Source organism: Chroicocephalus ridibundus, chromosome 1 (genome assembly GCF_963924245.1).
Source record: "Chroicocephalus ridibundus chromosome 1, bChrRid1.1, whole genome shotgun sequence".
NCBI classification, from domain to species: Eukaryota; Metazoa; Chordata; class Aves; order Charadriiformes; family Laridae; genus Chroicocephalus; species Chroicocephalus ridibundus.
In genome coordinates, this window is record NC_086284.1 from 153678596 (window position 1) to 153702409 (window position 23814).

Genomic DNA, 23814 nt, shown 5'->3' on the forward strand with positions numbered 1-23814 from the left:
GATCCTCACTTAACATCCATAGCCTGTAAGGCACAATAACCTAATATTGTCCCACAACAACTATGGAAAGTCGCTGCAGTGCCTGCCCCATGTCTACTGGTAAGCCTTCTGTTCTTAAGCTTCCTCTGCACCACTTCTTTCAGGGAAAGTGGTAAACTTGTCATGGAATAACCAACTGCTTCCCCATAGTTAGCTTATACAACATCATTAGTGCTGGTCAGACATTGAATTAGAAGCCAAGATACAAGACAGATGAAACCAAGCCTCCTCATCTAATAAAACTTTGTTTCCATAGACACTACAGCATAAATCATGTAGAAACACTGGAGAAAACAAAAACCACAGCAAGTATTTCAATAGGAACAGAAAAAAAAAAAGAAAACAAACATGCTATTATTTGGAGTCTCCAAGTTATACCATCACCAGTCATGGTCCTATTAGATACTCTGGGGTAATGTGGGTATGTGTCTAGATAGGAATAACTTCTGCGCTTCCACCATACAGGAAGAACTAAAGACCAAACAACGCAATAGCTACAGATGCTTACAAAAAAAGTGAAACTAAACTGTTAAAAATGCAAATTAATTCAGCTCACTGTCCCAAATAAGACAGTTGAACCCTCTTATCTTTGATGAATGCGTCCCAGGATGTGATAAAATGCATAGCACCATAACCCTTGATCTCTGCTTGACAGAAGTTGTCATTCAAGGCTCAAGATATTTTGTTATCCTATCATGTCTAACAGTCTGTTCAAAACCCACAAAAATCAGCCAGGCTAACAGCTATACTTGCTATTTCCAAGAGCACATGCCGACAACTTCCAGACCCTCAAACTGCAAGTCTGACACAACTAAAAAACACCCATTCAGATGAGGTTCCAAATGAACGACTTCCTAGTGCAAAGCAAGACATCACACACAAATACACATCTGAAAAAACACATAACATTTATCTGAATATGACCTATCCCAGACAACTTACTTTATAGACAGAGAACAGGGAGAACTGAAATCCATCACTATTCTGAAGCAATGAAGTTGCAGACTTTTTAAAATATATATCCATAAACACCATCAATACGTCAATGAAAAGCACGCTCACAGTTCCCATCATCTAGACCAGCCACGTGGATTCAAACACAACAGACATTTTCACTGAAAGACACGTGTAATTCAGAGGCCACAAAATCCTCATTTAAAGGTCTCCAGAACAGCTTCAGCATCCCTAACTCCCACTAGACTCCCTAAACATCTAGAGCTGCAAATCACCCATTTTATACTGACTGTAAGGGCTTCTATCACACAGGCACCACATGAGTAAATTTTACAAGCCAAAAGAAAACTATTTCTAAAACACAACATACCTGGAAGCAAGAGTGAGATCTATGCAGACAAAGCAACTCCAACAGATAATGTTTTAGGGTTTTGTTTTGGTTGGGTTTTGGGGGTTTTTTGTTTGGGTTTTTTTGAGGCCTGCAGACACTAGGAGCTAACAGTGTGGTCAATCACATTTATTGTTCCACTGTATAAAAGTATTAACTGTAGACATTAAAAAATATCTTAAGTACCCCCTCAAACCAGAAACCTTTTCAGACCAACAGACACAACTCCTCTCAAGGTTTGAGAAGCAGGTGGTTAGACTGAAAGATGGACAATGTCCCCAGGGTTTGTTTGTTGTTTTGTGGTTTGGTTTTGTTTTGGGTTTGTTTTTTTTGGGGGGGGGGATGTGTAGCTTAAGTTCATAGTTATTGCAAATTTTTGTTTTATTTCTAATTCAGTTTCAGTCCTATACACTGCAGTCTTCACTAGTCAAGAAGTACAACCTCGCTTTACATTAGTTTTTTTGAAGCGGAGCTATTTTAAGGTAATGACCATGCCCATTCTCCCACTAAAGTGTTTTGTTGGTTTGGTTTTTTTCAGTCATTGTACTTAGCACTCAAGTTGTTTTTTTAATGGCACTTTGTTTCACATTATGCTCAGCAGCCCATGCAGCACAGTGCATTTTGCAACCAAACAGCCAGTGTTCATTGGCAGACTTCCACCCCCCCTTTCTTAATATTATTGGAATAAATCAAGACTCACTTACACAGGGATGGCAGCAAAAACCCTCTGCAACTTGCAAAGTCAAGTTAACTCACTTTATTATCAGCGTCAAGTAAATTTATTACAAATCTCATTACACTTTATTCATTGTTAGCTAGTATTACATTAGGTATCTCAGGTTTTTTTGCTAGACATCCATATTGAAACAGACTGAGGATTATAAAATGGATGAAAGACCACTGGGTAATAGTCTGGATAAGCGTTCTTACCTAATAAAACTACAAAAGGAAAGGAGACAATTAGACTATTTCAGATCAATCCTTTTAGCTACTTTAGTAACAGCAAGTAAAACGGAGCATCAGTGGATGAAACATTTTCATTAGTATAAAAGGACTTCTGTAATAATCTAGAAAAAGAATTATAACTTCACCTGAAAGAGGAATTTGCATTTAAGTGGCTTAACTTCATTTCTTCTTCTTTCAATGAGTCTTAAACTGTTTCATAGTACAGCTTTATTTCAAGTTAAAGTAATGCTTACAGCCCTCTAAACTAACAATTTGGTCATCAAGTTGTGATGCCAGTGACTCCTGATAAACTCACAGCTGTTGGGCTGAGTATTTATACATGAAACAACTGACGTATTTCCATCTGCTCTTCATGACAAGAGGATGACTTTATAGAATGGCAAATCACTACTGCTTCCAAACAAAACTCAGGGAAGAGGAAAGGGAAACTGCTGAGTTGGACTGCCCTTGACCCATGACACAAACAGACAACTCAGCTGTCACTTATGTTTTGGTCATTTGAGAAGCAGCAAAAAGTATATCTGAAATGAGACACCCTATTCAGCTGAAGCCCAATCTAGTCCATGGATTTTTTTTTTCCCCCTTCCTGGAAAGAGATTTGGCTTGAGAAGGGGGAAGGGAGAAGGCAAGAGTATAAGGCAAATTCCCAAGAGAATTCTAAGCACATTTCCATGGATAAGATTGATTTACCAGCTGGAAAATCTAAGTTTGGAAGAATGCAGTTCCGGGGGTCAAAATTTAGATGCAGGTTTTAACCATGCTCATTATTCTTTTACATAGGGTAGCTGAACACAGACAAAATCTGCTTCATTCCAGAAGGTGGGGGAAGGGAGGATCCTTGTTTTGCCAGATGGCTTATACAAGGACCACAGGAGGATTCAGGAAGGCCAAAGTTAGAAAATAAAGCAAAAAACCCCACTACATTGGCAATGACTGATACAGTGTTTTGTTGGGGGGGAGGAATGAGAATACTTCCTGAACAGGTAAGAAGCAAGAACAATTACCATTCCCACACAGGAACAAGAAAAACAAAAGATACCATTTCCCTGCATATTATTGTCAGAGAAGATAAGGACAGAAGTCAAAGGGAAAGTGGAAAATAGTTTTCTACATCGTCAACGAACTCATTCTTTCCATTCTGAATTCCAATGCCAACTTCCTCAGATTTCATACTCCTAAGTGATAAAAAAAATATACTTAAAACATCACTACAGTTACAGCCTGCTGCTTTTTAACTGCACTCATCCACACCAACCTAGTTAACACACATATCAGTTGAGTCATTACCTGTTATTTATCACTGATTTTAGATAACGCAGTTGCACTCCTTCAAATTTTACAAGGTTACCCAAACCATGTGGTTTGTTGCAAAAAGTTATCAAGATCAGAAGTTGAGCAACATACACTCTTGGATGTGATACAACAGTAAAGTCACACAACACAAGCATACTTTAGAAATTCAGTATTATCTTATAAACTGCCACATTAGAAGCCACAACTGTTTTCTGACAGAGGTCAACCCACTGAAGAATTGTAGTGAAGCAAACCTTCAGTTAAACAATTCAGAATACCAACCAGCAATTTGCAATAATAGTAAATAACAGAGCCTACCACACAAAGAATTTTGGGAGTTATTTCGTTGATGTTTAAAGTCCAGCTAGCTGCTGTAGTATAGCTGATCCTGGCTTATTTCTTTTGATTAGCCTGACCTAATCTAAAGCTACTGCAGCTTTCTTCACAAAACTGAACCATTTCTTTGTTTTGCCATTTGAGATAATTACTGTTTGCACCAGCGTTAGTTTTCACATGTGAGAAAAGGACAACCAGAGCTCTTGCAGATTCTTCTGAATCAGTTTATCAGCAATCTCCAACTCGAAATCATATCACTTACGTGTTATAGAATCTAAGGATGCTTTCTCCCACATGCCTATGAATAATGAGATTTTACAGTACTGCTTTATCAAGCAGAAACCATTTATAGCGTAGGTACATTAGGAGTTTTCCCAACATCTCTACATTTAGGGCAACAATACTCTGCAAAGTTTTTCTCACTCTTGTTCAACTTAACACTTTAGAGCTCTTCACCTATGTATCTTAGAAAACAGATCCAGAAAGCCTGAAATATCTAGTCATCTACCACTAACTCGGCCACAGATGCTGGTTTGGGATAGATGTCAGTCCAGTTCCAAAAAAAAAAAAAACCACCCCAAAACACACCACTTTCAAACACCTAAATTATGGTCACAAAGTTTTACCTTACAGACAAAACATGCAGGTTTACAACCTATTACAAAATACTAAAAACATCACAACAACTAGCATCATTACTGGCTGATGCCCTTATACACCTCAAAGTGTGACTACATGCATAAAATTACTTTACATGTTTATGTAAGTTACACAGATATTTAATCCACAAGTCTGTAAAAAAATGAGAAACAGAGGTATGTCAACAGCAGGTAGCTCATTCAACATGATATTACTAAACTGAGAACACAGAGGGAAGTACTTTGGCAAAAAGCAGTGAAGAAATTCACAAACTTTAGTACAAGTATTATATTAGTGATACTTTCTTGAAATAGTCATTCACAGTAATGGGAATTTGCAGAATTCATTGCTTTAAATTTGCATGGTCCCAAAACTTTAAAATGTCATGTACAACCTAAGAAACAAGTTTTTTTTGCTATTCCTCACCTTTCTCTTGTAAATGCCTTTTCAACTCTTAAGGTTCCTTAGAAGAAACCACTTAAGTCAACAGTAATGACAGACTTAAGCCTCTAACACCAATAAAACAAACTTCAATTCTGCTTAGTTTTCTGGGATTCACCCAAATTTGAGAAGGAACATTTTATACTGGATGGAAAGAAGAAAAACAATTTTTTTGAACCCTAGTCTCAAGACACAGACAAGACAAATGGCTATTTTCTTATTTGAAATAAGTGCTATCATACACATTTATACATTTAGTCATGTTCAGTTGCACTGATATGCTGTAATTTCTGCTGTGTTACTGTTGTGGCACTTTTTTTTTTTTTCTTACCTTCACCATACATACAGTTCCACAACAAGCCTTATATCCCATTTGATGCATCTATGCTAATACCCTGGAAACTCTAGGAACACAACAACTATTAAGAAAAATCACCAGTCTGTCAAAAAAGAAAAAACAGAAGGGAACAGTATAAGATATTAAGCTATTTCAGTATAACCTGACAGTGGCAAGTTTTGCTTTATAGGCATACCACCTGAATAAATCAAGAAACTCATTTTGACAAAATTTTTTTCATTACTAACGTCCAGATAGAAGGGACAAATTACAAGCTATAGGACCATTCTTAAGTAATTGCATCACAATGTAAAGGAACTGGAAAGATTTGTTCTCCTACACAGACAGAAAAAAATGCAGTTCCTAAATAGGATGTTAACTACTTATATTTGCTCTGTACCTGAAATTTACTTCAAGCACAAATTGCAACTCAAACCAGAATTCCCTAGCATCTTTTCACTGTCTGCAAACAGAAGATGACTGCAACTTGAGAGGCCAAAATTCCTTGTTCTTCCTCCTCAGATTTCTCACAGTTGGTTACTTTTTTTTGTTGTTGCCACAACCACCGAAAAGCATTGAACATTCAAGCAGGTAGTCTACGAGACCAAAGGGAGTACATAGAAAACACATGCACATATTCCTAGAGGAAACTTGAGTATTAAAGACAGATTTTTATGACCAATCTTCAGGTACAGACCATGCACAATATACTAATGTACTATAGCATTTAAGTCTTCAGCAGCAACCCAGAGCCTCTTCACTTTTTTTTTTTTGTTCCTGAGAGTAAATGCTGAACCTCTCAGATACATTCAGGCTTGTATAATGAGATCAGCAAAAGATACGCCATCACCTGAACTGGCTCACAGTTGCCATCAAGAGGCAAAACAATTCAAATTAAAGTGCCCTGCGTAATTTCCACACACACCCTGCAGGTACAGGCAATCTGAAATGTATTCTGCTTTTGAGCTGCTTGTCTGCAGAAAAAGCGCAAGTTGCATGCAAAGGAAGTAGAGAAAACCACAGAAAAAACATTCTAAAACTAAACTTAAAAGTCTTATTTTTGTATCAGACATTTCTGCAGTTTCTCCATTTTCAGCACACTGTTCCTGGCAAGCCTAACAACTCACTAAGCCCCAAACCACGACAAATGCAAATAAAAAACATGGCCTCAAAGGCCATTCTACATACCATCAACCCTCTACTTGTCCACATCCGGAGAGGGCAATATAAAAAAAAATTCAATCACTTTCAGGCGGTATTTCTTACTGTACAATACTTGTCTGAATGGACTGCTTCTCAAGAATTCAAGTTTAATCTTATTTATCATATTTTTTCTTCAGGGAAGACTCAAAGGTTCCAAGTCCAAATCAACTATAGCAAATCAGACCACATTAAATTAGCATCTTGCATTTTTATATAGATACACAACCTGCATTTCCCAAATGAAAGCATACTGTAAAGGGCTGAATAAAGAAAGACAAACCAAAAATAGTTTTATGGTGGAAAAGACTCACGAGAATAAAAGCCTCGCTTAAAAGAAGCGGATCTGAAAACAGACAGAGTAACATCTTGCAACATTTAAGCAAAACCTGCTAACAGTTCAGAAACTGCCATTAACAGATGCATATTACATAAGCGTACACAGATTTGCAGATCCTTAAGATAATCAGCCTGGATTGCTGAAGCTTTTAATAGCGATATTTGTGGGTTATTGTTTGTATGTCATTAGTCTTTGCCAGGACAGAAGCAGTCAAAATACACTCAGACTAGGGTCATAAACTCACCCACCAGTAACAGTCAGCAAAGTAGGAACAAGTCACAGGGTTACTCTAAGAGAGGAAAGTGTCCAAGGAAAACTAACTGGGCAACACCATCAGCTGGATAGTCTTAACCTATCATGAGACTATATTAACTGGCCAAAACCAGATAAAGTGCACATAATTGTTGGTATCAGCTTTATACTATCTTCTGTTTAGCTTAGCATTCCTACATAGCTGTTTCAGATTTACCCCAATTACAGAGAGATCAGTATTCCTATTCTTTTCAAATTCTTCTAAATGGTGGTAATTAACTCTCAATCACTTAAATGAGTTTTTCCATTTGTAGCTATTTGCTTTCTGCTGCTAGCCCCAAGTCTGCTATCAGAATCCACTATCTTCAACTACTGATGCAATGAAGTTAGGAATGGCTGAAACCATCCAGATAAAAAAGATAATCCAGAACAGCTAAACAGAAACAACAAATCTTCTCCCTCATATAAGGCATCTAACAAAGCTTATTTTCCACACCATCTGCTGTCCTAAAGCAGAAAAATAGCTGTTCAGTGGATAGTTAATGAAAGTTTCTATCAATGACTGCTTATCAACAAAGGTAATAGGATCCGAACTATTCTGAACTATGGCTCAAAATATAGCATCACCATCATAAGTTAATCGGAGTTACCAAAGCTCCCTCTTTGTTTTGATCTTACTGGTAACATGCTAAAATGAGTTCTGTCAACCACTCATTAAACTGTATGACTTGAAAAGCACCATAGTGATCTTGCCCTGAGAACAGATACTTCAGAGAATTGCTGCCGAAACTAATGCCAATAGATAAACCAGATCATTTCAGAATGACGTTCTTGGGCACACTGAGTACAAAAAGAAATCGCATCCCCTACACTAAAACACACAGCCCTGGACAAAGCATTAGTTCCAGTGTCATCGACACATCACTTCAAAGCTCATAGATATTTTAGTTAGAAGACAGATGGTCATCAATATAAACATACTTTTTGCAGCATTTCTAAACTAAGAATGCAGGTAGCAATCCCAAAGATTCTGCTTTGACCTAAAATGATAAATCCAAGCTTGGTAAATTTGCCTCCATGAGTGATTTAGAATGGGTTATCCTTGTAAAAATTCCTTACCACTTTACATAGATGTTAATATTTAAACAGATTCTGGAAGAGAAGAAAAATACCAACACGAGTCTGTCTTTTTTTCAGGCTGCAGTTTCCTTTGCTGAAACATAAACCAAGAGCATGTTAAATTGCCTTTAAGCCACACAAAATAATATAGAGCAGTTAGGAATTATCCAGGGAAATTTGGAAGTGCTTTAGAATAATCCAGGTATATGCAATGCACCTGTCATCACCAGGTGAAAAGTTCAGAATGTGTTTAAGAACTGAATCTGAATTCTTCTGGTCACAATATTCCATCTCAGTTATTTTACTCTGGCTTATTAGGGAAAAAAAAAGACGACGACTCGGCAACATCTGCGATGATCCTGATGTAAGGATCTCCTTTTGGGTTGAGAAGATAGCATCACATAGCACAGAACATCATTAACACAAAGTTTATCCTTTGCTGTACAGAGTTAAGGAGTACTCTGCAGGTTGTGCCCGTAAGGCCAGAAGTCAGCAAACTCCCCTTTCTCAAGGATGACCTCAAGTGAGCCACAGATCCATTCCTAGTCACCTCTTCACTTCCCCTGGCTCTCCCAAGGGGAATAATGAGGGCAACCAAAACCACACATTGAGAAGCGCTCATACAACAATTTCTAAATATGCCAAGGAAGTTGAAAGTAAGGTAGAAAGAAGCATATCTGTAGTATCTTGACCAGAGACATTCAAACACTGTTTAAGTTTCAGTATCATCCTCAAAGTCAGCTAGAAGAAAGTCCTGGGGAATGTAAGCAGATTCCACAAAAATGCTCATGAAGCCAGTATAAAAATTTGAGTCTCATTCATTAGGACAAGAATTTTAACACCGTATTTGAAAAGATTTTCAGATGCCTCATGATAGATAAGCTTTTAACTACTCTGAGAAATCAATTTTCAAGCGGCACTACAAATCCAGCTACTTACAATAGGAATTGTTTCAAGTATACTGGAAGAGTGTCTTTCCAGACATGGTGTACATGTGTCATGATCAAGTTAAAACCACGGAATCATTATCTAAAGAGTTGAAAACAGCAACTTTCTACCATCTGCTATTAAAAAAAAAAAAAAAACACACACATATGCTCTGCCAAGAGAGTCTTCTGCCGAGCTGCAGAAGCACTGCAAACTTGCATGATATTTATTATTTTTCTTATAGCCCAAATGTTACCACCATTGTGTCTGCATTTCCATTTTTCATAAGTTAATAACTCTCAAGACTAAGACAAGCTTGAAAATATGAACTTAAAGACTGAAACAGAAAAATACCCCACTTTTATTTCAACTCAACCATGATTTGGAAGACTCAATTAGTGATCTCAAAAAAAAAAAAAAAAGGCTGCTAATCTTTATAGGAAACGAGAGTTTCTGAAGAGATGCATGACAGGATGCATCAAGGCTGCCACTGCTTAGCACAAACTTTGTGACACGCAGTATGGAGAACCTGGGTGACAGTCAGAGCTGTGCTGTTTAACAAGCTGCTGGCATGAAACAAAAAACCAACGACAAAATAAGAAAAAGAACATGTGGCCTGGAGGGACGTTGCTAACCAAAAGGCACTGAATCTACACTGCACCATGCACTGCATCCATGGAGATTACCACGGATCTATTACTGCTTGTTTTATTTATTACTCTGCTAGACAGCTCTCAAAGGACGCTATACAGGGTGTCTCCAGGGAGTTTTATCAGGTGGGGTTTTTTTTCCTCCTCTTTCAAAGAAAGATTATAGTCCTGATAATTTCCTTAGCCCTCTAAAGTTTAGTTATGTAGTTTAAAATAAAAGTGCTGAACTCCAACAGCCCAAAACAAATCTCATTTAAGAGATTTAATTCTGCAGCTCTCAAACCCACCCGATCTGACTAACAAGAACCTGTTTATTTCCATAAGACATGCTGCATTTTCAGAATGTACTTATCCGATTATGTTTATTGCCTTGCAACCAGCCAGTTACAAATTGAACCACAGCCATCTCCAAAAGTGATATCCCTTTGAGGTAAGATTATTTTCCTAAGTAGAGGTCTCCTAACAGCTGCAGCTCCAGAATGTACTTTAAAGCTCCCTTCTCTTTTTCAGGGTCACCTTTGTAAAGTCTGAGGGAGCTTGACCACTGTTTATACTTCTGCAGGTAATTAGTCTGGCTCCTTTCCCATGTCATCTATCAAGTTGTCAATTGTATCAATTACAGCCCAAACACTCAGGAATAGGGCTGGGTTTTGTTCATTAGCCAAAGGAGAAATTTTCACATCAGCAGTCTGAAGCCAGTAAGTACCAGCAACTTGTTCTACCCTATGATACAGAAAATTTAGACTTTACCGCACGAAATTTCAAGCTCCCTATGTGTGCACATTTGAAGACACCTGGAAATCCTGTGTAAATTGAAAGTGTTATAAACCAATTATACACTTATGGTTTTACAGCTTTTTGCTTTCAGTATTTTGGAATTCGTAAAGCTGGGAACAGAAAAAGGGCTAATAAGGACAGAATGATGCTCACAGAGATTGTCACATACTTTTATTAATCTACATTTGTGACAATTATGTATCTGACCCAGAAGTAGTCATGAACACAGGAGGTACACTGCTGCTGTTATAGTGGCTGTTACCACATATAGTTATGCTCACAGACTAGTACAGTTATTTTAAACATTAATGTGAAGTACCAGGTGGGCATGGGAACCACCGTACTGGATTAGACTTGAGCTTGATCTGCTTCAGTAGATGTTTTGTAAAATATATTTTAAAATATTCAGAATTAAACCACAGTTAGTGCTTTCAAAAGAAAGTGTGTTTTTTTTTTTTTTTTTAAAGTGTCGACTATTTCTCCAGAACTAGCAGAATGTAATAGTTTTCCAATAGCATTTATCAGACAGATGAATTCCAGGTCCACACTCGGCTTCCTCTCACTGCACAAAGATTTTGATCTGTTTTTCCATTTTGCTTTAATGCAGCTATACGACTGTGCCTCAGAGCTAGCATCTTTGCAGTCAGGCCTCCTAGTGAGCAATATGAAACCAGCTTTAAAAAAAAAAAAAGACTACAGGATGCCACAGTTATGTGTTACAAGACCTTTTTTGGTTGTCAGACTTGAATGTGCAGCTTCTGAAACGTTCCCAGCCCAGCCAGTCCAGAAAGCAAAGAGATTTTTAAGAATTACACTTTGACTTCAGTAAGCTGATATTTATCATGGTGAGTCTGCAGTGAAGTCTATACTCCAGAGTATAGAAACTACATTCCATTGCTGTCTGCTGGCCTAAAAAAATCAGTGTTAAATAAAGCTTTAAGTCCAAGAGATACAGGTAGGTATAGTTAAATCTGAAGTGTCACTGAAAGTGAAGATACCCATATATCCAAGCAACTTCCTGTATTGTAAGTTTTAAGTTAACTGCTATACATTGTTACACTAAGAAAAATTCTGACTATGGAAATATTATTTAGCACCTCACTACTTCCCGTAATAAAGTGACAACCAGCTGCATTATCAGTTTTACCAGAGTGCACTACAGAATCACCTTAGTTCACAGCTTTATATTTGTTCTTAACTGTTTTTTCATTGCTACTGCCTGTGTAAAACAAAAATGCATTTGTAAGTCAGAGTATTTGTATGCTACACTCGGTCTATAGTTAACAGTCTGCAACAGAATGATATGTGTAACCTACACTAGTTATAAATCTTCTGAGTAATAAACTAAAGGTAACCAAATTCACATTCAGTTTTCCCTCAAAGTGGTAATGAGTACAACATACTCTTCTTGCACCACTGTCACATCTTGAACTCATTTCCTACCCCTAGAACGCTCTATCTCACTTAGAGACAACCCTCAACCTCCTTTTCCCCTTCAGCAGCTCACATTAAGCACAATAACCTGACTAACACTGTACTGATGCCACAGTGGAATGACCAAGTGACACATCAGCAAGAAGATGCATTCGTGAACTGTAACTGCTGACTGACCAACTTGCCCTTTCTGTCAAAGAAATACAAAGGACAGGAGTGATACAGCACATACCAGACAAGCAGTACAGTTCTCCAATGCACACATCTTGCCAGGAATGCGTTTTCAACTAATGTAAATATCTTTCTAGTAACAGCTTCTAAATCACACTTCCTTTAAGAGGAGGCACTGTCCAAATGAAAGGAGGTAAGTCTTCAAATGCCTAACAATACACAGCTCAAAAGAGAGCCCAATTTACCTTCCATGTCACCAAGTGCACTTTTGTATTTCAAAAGTTAATTTGTATGACAGAACACAGAGCAGTAGCTCTAGACACAAGATTTTGCAGCGCAGCAAGTGACTGCACCACCCTATATTGATCTGCAAACCAGAAGTTAACTTAGAGTCTTGATTTAAAACCAACTCAAACTGTAACAGGGACCCAGAGGATGACACATTACCCCTAAGATTTGGCTTTTACAGTCAACTATGTGAGTCTTGCTACCTTTGGCATAAGATTATTACTTCACATAGATAATGCAACAGGAAAAGGCACCACATTTTAGCCACAGTGTTACCTGAACTGTACAGAGGTGACAAAAAGACTCACTGCTCAGAAATGTAATTCAAAAGACTAAACAGTAACATGATTGTACAGGAGGACTTATTTTAAATTAAAATAGAAAACGGCAGCAGTAACCATTTTTTCCAACTTCTACCGACTTGAAGACCATTAAAGCAGTAACCCTAACTACTACTTCACTCAATTTATGAGATGTGCTAGTGACAACAGTAGGAGGCACACTTGACTGAGAATAACTAGAGTTGAGATGAATATATACAATGGGAATAAAAGTATTTGAAGGCTAACACTGCACGAACCATTTCCTTGCAGTAACTGAAGCCAAGGACTGGCCCTAAGCAGTTGCTGCTGAGCTCTTCACAGCTCTACCATGCTCACAGCAGGGCAGATATTTCACATTTAAATACCTGCATGCAATATTTAAGCTGGGTTCAGTTACAATTTACTTCACATAGACAGGCCACAAAGTAAGTTAGGACAGTCCACCAGTCACACCTTTGTTAGAATTTTGTTACGCATCTATATAAGTAACCTTGAAATACTCAATTCCTTCAAACCAAACCTTCCCATCTTCCACAGACTGAGAAAAAACAGGGTCTTGGCCAGGAACTCCCTTGCTGGGGATATTAACATCACCATTAGGTTGCCCACAGAGTATCAGCGCTTTCTCCTATTTCCTCCACAGTTCAGTACATCAAGTGTAAGGGGCATTACAACACAGTTCAAGCGTCTTCTTAAGGATGCGGACCAATATTCTCCAGATTATCATCAGCAACTTAGGAACCCACACTGTGTTTGATAAACAGTACCCAAACTCCCTTTGAAAGGAAGCATACTGATATTATTAGATTTTACACTTTATCATTACAGAGTGTATACGTAAAAATTAGGTACAATTGCATTATTCAACATTAAAAAGTCATTCTGCCAGAGACCATCACAACATCTTCTGTGCTGTCCTTGATCCACAGGATTCCTACTATAGAATTTACTCCAGTATTTAAATTCTGCAGTTTAACTGAGATGAAAGTAGCGCTTCCATCCAAACAGCAGAGATTTTAAAGAAACTGAAGCATTTGAGGTAGGCTAGGAAAGCCTTAAAAGAACATACGCCCAAAGACTCTGCAAAAGTACAAACTGTTCTCACCCCATTCTGTTATATATCTTGCAATCAAGAACTGTGATACACCTTTATCAACTTTGGACAAGCCAGGCGAAGAACAACTTAATCCGCGTAATCATAATAAGCAGCCTCATTCCAGCAGCACTACAGTAGCGCTGTTGAGAAGACTCTAGGAGAGGTTAGACACCCAGGATGCCTACACTCACAAGCATGACTACAGAGAAGAAAAGCTCTTCTATTGCTAAGGAACATTATTTCAAGACAATTAAAAGTAATCATCAGTTAGTTGTGGTTGGTGTAATACAGCATTGAAGAAAAATAATTCACATTTCTCTAATAAAATAAATACGCTTTGAAGATTCAATCCTCAAACCATGGCATCTGGAAAACCGATGGCACCTACATTTCAGTCCATCTTTGTGAATCCAGATTGTATTTTAACACAAATCATGTATAAGAATATCACTAACCTGTCAACAATTATATTTTCCTAGATAAAGAAGAAGATGTACTCATCATACCAACAAATACCAAAGTTCCTCCTTTTATTTCTAGATGCAAACGTTAAAACAGGACTTAATCTTAAAATATTCTACTAACTGTAGAGAGTCTAGCTTCTTTAGCAAATGCTTTTAACAGCTATAAAATGTATATCCTTGTTTTGAACTTGTCATTTTGTATGCAGTCTCCTGAAGGGAGGAAAGCTACAGCCTTCAGAATAATTCAACCCACAACGCATTCCTGTAATGTATTTAACCTCCAAGTGAGACATCAAGTATTTCCCCCTTACAAACATTTTCATACATGCTTTTTGCAATATGTCATCAGAAATACTACTCATTAAATTCTTCAATCAATTGAAAGCCCAGCAACATGCCCTTTATAAATGAGCTGCTTTATTAAATTACTTCAAAGAAGTTGCTTCTTTAGACAGTTTGTCCACATAGTACTGATGATGATTAAGACACTTCAATAGACACAATGTTAGCGAAAAGTGACTGATGCCAAGCAGACATTAGTTTCTGATCAGTACATAAAGTGTGAAGATTAAACCAGATTTCAGGGATTAAAATCAAGGAACTCCAAAATTGCAAAGATTAAAATTTCAAATAGAAGTCATATAGTTTTGGTGGACTATTAATCTCCTCTCAGTTCAAACTGCATGTTAAAAGCTTAAGCAGAGCCCAACAACGGATTGTTTCACTTTTTAAATTTAAAATTGATGTTCAAAAGACCACCAAAGCAAGTAGCACTCCTCCACTAGCATGGAAGAGTGGAGCATGCTTAAGGGTCACAAAGAAAACTGGAAGCTTACTTCCACAGTCAGTAAGTGTAGAATAATGGCAACAGCACAATCAACCAAGATACTGGTAGAATGCTTGAGTAATCATCCAAAAGCAAAGATGAATACAAATCAAGAGATCTCTTCATAAATTCTCTCAGTTTGACTGAATAGATATAAAATTGGTTTTGAGGGGAAGAAAGTTTTGGTACAACCACTGCAATCAATCATCTGTGAGCAGCTAACTGCTTAAAAACCCCTCAAAGACTTCTGAGATTTTGACCGAATGCTCTTTTGTCTGCCCTAAATTGGCCAGGAAAACACACAATAATAAAGCCATACTACATGAACCCCTCTATATAATGCACCAACACCCAACACTAAAAAACAAGCACTGTCCTTTTAGTTTAATGCTGAGGCTTCAAAAACAAACGAGTACACCAGGTATTGTTCCTGGTACTCCAAGCTCTTCCCACTTTTAAGGCTGTTGCACAGCAACCTGCGTCTTGGTTATACAAGCTCTGACTCGTGTGGAACTAAAGGTGTTCTTGTCATCGTTACACTGGGTTTCTAGAGAAGTCTGTCTCTGCTCAGATCAGAAACTTGGTAGGAGAGTAGCACCTCAGCCCAGTTCAATCCACCAGTCATTTGGAAAGGTTAAACTTCAGGGGTCTTTTTAAGGCTTCAGAAAGGCAACAATTACTTTCTCCTTTTCCTTATGTTTGTTATGAAGTGTGACCCCTAGAACTTAGAATGAAAAAAAAATAGCTTTGCAAAACTAAACAGCATGATGCACTACATGACTTTGTTTATATTCTAGGGTTACCACCTACAAGAGTCTACTGACACAAACATAGGAAGTGTCTGTGAAATTAACATTTTACTTCTTTTTTTTCCTAAAAAAACCCACCTAAACAAAATTTTGAAAAATTAAGGCTAACTCAAATTGACATTTGCTTACACATTTTCCCTCAGACTCACTGAAGCTGTGTACAAGTATTTTTACAATTCTCCAAGCTACCTTTTGGAGGCGTAAAATGCAAGATACTATAAGAAACAGAACTGTAGCATATTTTCTGATGATAGAGCTAAAAAATTATCCAGAGAGCAGCGTATTTAAAAGAATTAAAAGGTAAACTGACTCCAAAGAAAGGCTGCACCTTTCTTCCAAAGAAGTGCCTCAGGTAAGGTCTGCATTTCCCTGTCTGAATAAAGCAGACCTCGAGTTGATGGATTTTACCTCCTTCAACACACAGCCTAGCACCTGGGAGAGTGACTGTGCTTTGGTAATTCACAATTTTTATTTATTTTACCTGCAGCTCGCACCAGGCAACTTCCACAGTGGTATCCGTATCCAGTCCTTTATACACAGTTTTGAAAGAGCCTCTTCCAATCTCGATGTCAAACTTCAGGAAGCGGCCATCCGGGGAGATGCCCACTGCCTTGGTCTCAAGCTCTTCGATGTCTTCCTGCTGTGTTCTCCGCTCCTCAAATTCTCGGCTGGCAGATGACGTGCTGCCAGCCGCACTGGTGGGGGGTAGCACAGTTGCCTCATCTTCCTCCTCCTTAGGCAGCAGCGGGGCGGCATCCTTGGGGGCAGGGGGCTCCTGAGCAGACTGTCCTTCGAGGGGAAGTGGGGCAGGCGGTGGTGGCTGCTGCAGCAGCGAGGGAGCCTGGGCGGCGGTGACAGCGATGCAAGAGGTCCGGCTAGCACACTCGGGAGGAGAGACCAAGGGAGCGGCGCTGCCTCCCGAGACAGGGGCCGAGGGCGCTGCGGGCTGCAAACTAGGTAGCTCCAAGGCCGTAGCATTGGAGTCGCAGATCACGCTACGGCGGAAGAAGCGGTGCTCGGTGGCTGCCGCCCCTCGGCTGTCCTTGTCCATGGTGTGGCGGCGCCGCCGGTACTCTTCGCTACGGCCTCCGCTCCCGGCTCCGCCGCCAGCTCCACCGGCCCCGGAGGCTCCGTGGTCGGCGGCGGCTCCCAGCTTCTCCCCGATGGAGCTGTCCGAGCTGGAACCGTTCTTGGGCGGCGGCGGCGGGGGAACAAGGAAGCGAGGAGCCGGGTTGCCGCTGTCTGCGGCGCCCCCCGACATCGTGCCCCGGGGGAGCACTGCTAGGGCGAGGCGGCGGCGGGGATGGGGAGGGGAAGGCGAGGGAAGGGGCCGGTCACTGAGCGGGGAGCGCGCCTGTCCGCGGCTGCCGTTGCAGCTGCAACAGAGGAGGGTCCCAAGGGCTCCTTACGGTGGAGCTGGGAGGCGGCTGCTGGGGAGGCTGGGCCGGCGGGGTGGATCCCCGTTCAGTGTCTGCATCCATCCTGCAGCGGGGAGCCGGGCAGCGGGGCCGACATGGAGCACCACGAGCGCAGAGATGGGGCGCGGGGATGGGGGAAGAGGGAAAAGAAAAACCCAAGCACCGGGCCCGGGCAGGGCGGGAGGCGCCCCGAGGCAGGCCCCCGACCGGCGGGGCGGGGGAAGCCGGTGCCTCGCCCGGCTGCCTTAAGATGAGGGGAGAGCGCTGCAATTATCCCCCGGCGATGGAGAGAAAGCGGGGCCGGCCCGGGCGCCCCCCGGAGCGAGGGCCTACGGGGAGGGGATGGGAAGGGAAGGGGCCGGGACGCGAGGCACGGAGAGGGGGGCCAGGCCCGCACGCCGTCCGCGGAGGAAGCTGCCGCGCTCAGTCACTCGCACCGGGCGGGAGGTAGGGGGTGGGGGGGAAGAGGCCTGGGCAGGCCCAGCGCCCTCACCCCGGCGAGGGGGGCAGGGAAAGGGGGTCTCGGGGGCTCAGCCCCGCCTCACAGGGGCGCCCATGGCGGCCGCGGCCTCCACCTCCCCGGCAGGCAGCCACCGCCCGCGCGCGGCCGAGCCGGGCCGCGCTCCCTCCAACAGCGGCCGCCGCCGCCTCGCACGGAGCCGGAAACCCTCCTCCTGCCCCCCGCCCCGCAGCCGCTCCTCACCGGGGGCCACCGACCGCCGCCACAGGTGAGCCAAGTCCGGGTGGGCGCCCCGCGCCGCGGCGGGGAGGAGGGAGCGGGAGGCGCCGCGGCCGCCCCGGGGACGCCTCGGCGCTAAATGGCGACGGGAGCCCGAAACCGACACACAGAAATGGGAGGGGAGGGGGGGGCGGTCGTGAGGGGCGGGGAGGGCCCGCGCCGCCGGCCACGCCCCCTTCCGCGCACGCGCGCCCGCCCGCGCCGGGGGAAGCGGCTCGCCCCCGCCTCCCGTGAGAGGTGGCAGGTCCCGTCGTGCACTGCGCCGCGCCGCGCGCGGAGCATCATGGGAGTTGTAGTTTTCGTGGGCGGGCTTCCCCCTTTCCCCGGGGAAGGAAGGCTTCCGTGGCTTCCCCCCGGGAAAGGAAGGAAGGAAGGAAGAAAGGGTGGACGCTCCCAGCGTGGCCAGGGGACACAGGCTACCCCCTCAACTCCTGCTTTTTCCAAACCAAGGCACGCAGATGCCCCCTTCTCCACCTGCCCGGCCCTCAGGGCGGCCTGGGCCGCAGGAGGTGCAACAGGCGCTGAGGTGGCTCCTGTTGCTTGTTTCTTCAAGTCCTGTGTTACACCTATTTCATACATTAAGTATTTAACTTTGTCTTTTCCAACGGCCTTTAAAATTCTTTAAAATTGTGGGCAACCATAACTCTTTGTCAGTACTGTATGACCAACCAAGGGTTTGGGTTTTTCCTCAGTTTAGGTCATCCGAAGTGGCATTAATTGGGCAGGCAACCTAAAACGCAAATAACTTCTCGTGGTTCCCTCCATTATTTTAAAAAAAAAAAAGCAGGGTTTGCAGCCTTTTGCCGTGAAAAAGATGGCTATCCTGTGGCCATTTCAGTCATGACTGCGTCCACAGCAATTGGATCACGGCTGCCGAGCAGTTAGAGCCCAGGCAAACGCTGACACAAATCGGGAACTTTCAGGTTAACAAAGCATTGGCACACACGAGTCATCAAGTTTATTTATATCGTGTTCCTCTTTTGTGTTAATAAACCAAAACCAAGCACTTTCCTTCTTACGAGAGCGGTCTTTTGAAGTCAACGGGAATGTACGGAAGGAGGAGCAAACGATTTGGTACCATGCCTTTCAGGCAACTACAAATCAAAAATGATGTTAAGGGAAAAAAAAATAAATTTAGGAAATTTCCCTATGTAAATAACATGTTCCCAGCAAACACACTGGCATTTCAAATACTTTTTTTTTTTTAAAGTTACTTTTAAACCAGCAGTTTAGAGGAAGTTGTGCGTTGCTGATGTGAGGCCTTAACTCCTTCTGCACAACGTAATACAAATGGCCCTTTCAGACTTCCACAGCCCCCAGCCACAAAATCCCAATCTGAGCAGTTCCTCACATATAAAATTTAATACCACGCGGTAATCAGGATACCGTTACTTTCTGGATATCAACTACTTTGTACCAACAAACAAAATGGTGATCCAGTCTTCACAAAGGGGACAAAATGTACTTTGTTGTACAATTCTTCAATAAAGACTTCTGCATGGCTTAAGTCTTCTAGAGCTTGCCTTCACTGCCAAAGTTAATTTAGTTAGTAGAATTGTTAGTGTGCCGCTTGAACTGCATTGGCACAAGAGTAGAACTTTCCAAAACAATACTGAGCTAAATGGGGTAATTTTATTAGCAGCAAAGAGTGACTGGATCAAGACTGATTAACTCCTAGCTCAATCTGCCACATCGCCACAGCACTGCCAGGTCCTGCGGCACCAGCAATTGACAATCAACATCTCTAATACCAAGCAGGGTTCAGCTTCACTCAGCACTTGGCTACGGGTATTTGTGCATCTCTAGATACCAGAATGAAGATTCATTTGTCGTATCAGCAGGCATATCTGTGTGAGCTTTATACTGTTAAGCGTAGTAGGACGTAGTAGCAGAGCTCCAGCAAGGCCTGGCAACTAAGGCCCCATTACCTTCCCTGGTCTGTGCCACTCCATCTTCACCATTGCTGTTGCGTTCTGGAGGTCCATTAAAGCAGAGGTCTGCTTTCTTCCAATGCTTGCTGCATTTTTACCAACCCTTCGGACAGGATAAGTAGGAGTAGATAGCAAACCTTACCCCAGCTTGATGCCTGTTGTAACTTCATAGGCATATACCCAAAATAATACAGTGATAAATCATTCTTTGTGGTGTAAGCCTACAGAGCTGTTTGTTAGGTGAATTCCACTTGCATCATCAGTAGGTTTTGGCAGGCAGCTCCCAGGTCTGCGCCCAGCCACGTACCGTATGATCTACTGCAAAAGGTAGATGGGCTGCAGCTGGGGAACCACCGCCCTGTGGTCTACACATGTGGTTTAAATGAGACCTTGCGTGTAGCCCCTCTCTTACTCAAGTGCCTTTCACCCATTGTTCTTAAATATATTTTCCCTTAGTTAATTAAGCAAAAGCTTTGCAAAAAGAGACCTACAGCCCAGCAGTGCATAGCCACAGGGGGCCTGAGGCAATCTTCTACTAAAAAATTGGGGTAATTATGTAAAAAAGCACCTCCCCGGCGTCTGATCCAGCACATTCCTTAGTACTCTTGAAATTCAAAGTGGTTAGTCCTCGGAGCCCAACATGTTCAGTGCGAGGTCCTTAACACCCAGCTCTTCTCACTGGCTCCTCTTCTAGGCAGAGATAGGTATAGCAGTTATCTCGGTGGGAAAAAAAAGAGCTGAGCAGCTGACCTGGAGGTGGGAATGATGGATTTTGTCTTCTTTGGCTCTGAAAAATGAAGTGGAATGATATTGGCAATTATATTTTATGTGGGTGTTGTTTTAATTTTGTCATTCTAAAAAAAGACGAATGTAATAAAGAGTGTGGGCTTGCTTTCCCTTCAATTTTATTTCTTTTAATCTGTAAAACTGTGTTTAGGCTAAATGGAAAATTTCAGTATTGCAGCAAGATTTAATAAAGCATTAAAGTAAATTCTATATGTATTCTATGTTTAGAAACAAGTAATTAAAATAGTTTCGGTGCCTCAGCCAATTAAAAATATTTATTTCGCCTGTTGCTGTAAGAAAAATCCACAGAAATAAGGAGCCTGACTATACTTGAGAAATTACAGGCAAAATGACTTAAACGATCTTTTGGTTAAATCCAAAGGGCTGACACTTGACATAGTAAAAATATCCTCCTTCTGTCAAGCTTCTTTTACTTACAGTCATCTTGCTTGGAACAATAATAGTTTAAAAAATTACTCTGAATGAAGTGTGATTTTGAAGTTGACTGAATCAGAAACTTTTTTTCTGTTTTGCTTTCTCCAGCGAAATTTCATTCACTGTTGGCATTCATGACCTGCCCATGTGACAAAGTATTAATGTGAAACAGCTATTCTGTATTTTCTCTTATGCAATACATTATGCAATACAGAAGGCTATGCCATAATTTTGATGCAAGTGATTTTATTCCATAACCTAAGTGCTTTTCAAAGCAAACTGTTCATCTTGGTTTTATTGCACATTACCAGGCTGCAGCTACAGTGGCATATAACAACAGTGACAATCCAAATTTTTCTACCACAATTTCTTCTTTTTCCTTGACATTTCTTGAATCTCGGCTCCTGCCACAGTGTTCACTTTGTTTCTTAGTGCTGGAAGTTAGTGAAACAAAGTGTTTCAAGACCATACCCTTGAGAAATGAGAGCATTTAACTCTCCAGGTATTCTGTTTTGCTTTGTTTCCCCCCCCAGCAAATCAAATTTAATTGGAAACTTGTTCTAAAACCTTATATTTCTTTTACACTTTGATCTTTAGTGAGGTTTTGTACTTGCAAGTAGCTCTGGAGGTCAGGTCAATTATGAAGTTGTTGTAAACATCTCTAGGATCTATGGGCAGGTTTAAGACTTCAGACTCTGTAGTAGGTGATCCATCAGATGGTGCTGGAAGCTGAGTCCTGCCAAAACCTCTGAACTCCACAAGCTGGTCTCTCCACGAGCAGGGACCATGGGAATTGAAAAAGAGCAAGAACTAGAAGTCTTACAAGGCTCAAAACTAAACATCCTTCTTTGTGCTCTCCTGGCTTACAGAGCTTGCTAGTTCTGCAGAAAGACAGGTCCACACCATGACCAAGACACCCGAGGAGAGTATGAGCTCTAAGTAAAGGACTAGTGAGAGAGGCAGCCAGACTGTAAAAGAAAGACTGAATTCAGAGATGATGAATTTATGTGACATTTCTCATTTATTGCTTGAGAAAATGTCAACAACCTTGCACCATAAAACTGGAGCATAGCATGTGCTTCTTCATCAGATTGAAACCTACATTTCCCTTTCACCCACCCGTCCACCCCCATCCTAGCTACTAGAATAGAAAGCATAACTTTTTCTTTCCTTTCTTTCACCGTTCTCTTGATCTACATTAACAAATGTATTCTATCCACATAAAAGTAAATCAGTGAGATAACCAGTAGAAGGATATATTGCTGGTTTGTTACCTGTGTTTTTTAATGACCAAAGTACAATTTTCAGTTATATTAGTAACCATTTTTAGTTTAGAGCTCATTGTAGGCTGCGCTGCTGGCTCCCTGTTGTTTGTATCTGATCAACTATTACATTTATTATTAGCATATCTATTTATCTATGTGCGTTCTCCAAACATAATTCATTCAGATAAAGCCAAACAACAGAAACATGATAAAAGGACATTTAGAATAACTCAAACACTGAATTATATCACAGATGAGACTCAGTTATTGTTCATGCACTGTTTCAAATTGTATCAAGCCATAATGGCAGGTGCTGTGGCCAAATTCAATGTCACCCTTATTGGGGACAGAGGAAAATCGTTGCTCATTGCATTCTTTGTGCATCTTCGTGGCTATTCTTGAAATGTTTCTTTACACTACAAGTTTGTGAAGTAGTCTAACAGTGAGTAAGTGTTGTGGAAGCATGGATATTTGCTGAAATCAGCATTGTGTTCTTCCTTTTTCTGTGTCTTTAGTCATTGCTCAGGATGCCTCATTTATCTTTTCTCTCTCTAAGGCTTTAGGGAATTCTGCGCTTCACAGCAGTGTCATAACACTTCTAAAGCAAGCACAGAAGCAGGGGCACTGCTTTAATTAAGAGGAGCTGTTTGATGAAGGTGGGTGGAGGGAAGTGTGAAAAAGATGGTGATGCTGTGTTTGTGACTGAATCTGTTGGTGATGCCGTGCAGCAGTCAGCCTGCCCTGCTTGCTGTTCACCGCTCACAAGCTGATGAAAATCAATCAATCTCACAGCAGGTCCAGTCCTGCTCCTCTCTACATCAAAGTACAAAAATAAAACACTACTCGCTTCAGTCAAAGCAGGAGCAAGCTTACAGTCCAGCATAAAGAACTTCCTCATGTCCTTCAAAAGCACAATCTGGGCCAGATGCAAAGCGTTAGTCTGTTGCTGTGTCGTTTATCCCGGCTCCAGTACTGGAAGGTGCTCGTCTTTTCTGAAAGGTGTTGAGCATTCCTGGAGGATAATGAGTGCTCTCCACGGCCGCTGACAGCAGGGAAAGCGAGAGCACTCAGCCCCTCACAGTGGGGCTCAACACCTTGCAGAATCGAGCCCCTAGTAAGGCAAGAGTCCTAAAGAAAAAAGGAACATGTGATCATTTGGCCAAAGGGAGCA

General features: G+C 41.5%; 1 protein-coding gene across 14 annotated transcripts in view; it reads right to left on the minus strand.

Annotated features, from left to right (window-relative positions):
• The window catches only part of WNK1 (WNK lysine deficient protein kinase 1), a 107309-nt gene extending 88995 nt beyond the window's left edge, over positions 1-18314 (minus strand). For 6 of the 14 annotated variants that reach the window (XM_063318690.1, XM_063318708.1, XM_063318698.1 and 3 more), the window contains exon 1: positions 16551-18314. In XM_063318690.1, the coding sequence (XP_063174760.1) occupies positions 16551-17330 (780 nt within the window). In that variant the 5' untranslated portion in view covers positions 17331-18314. The remainder of the gene's footprint in view (positions 1-16550) is intronic. The other 8 variants (XM_063318762.1, XM_063318752.1, XM_063318728.1 and 5 more) reach the window with 3 other exon arrangements.
• Positions 18315-23814: the final 5500 nt, after the last annotated feature.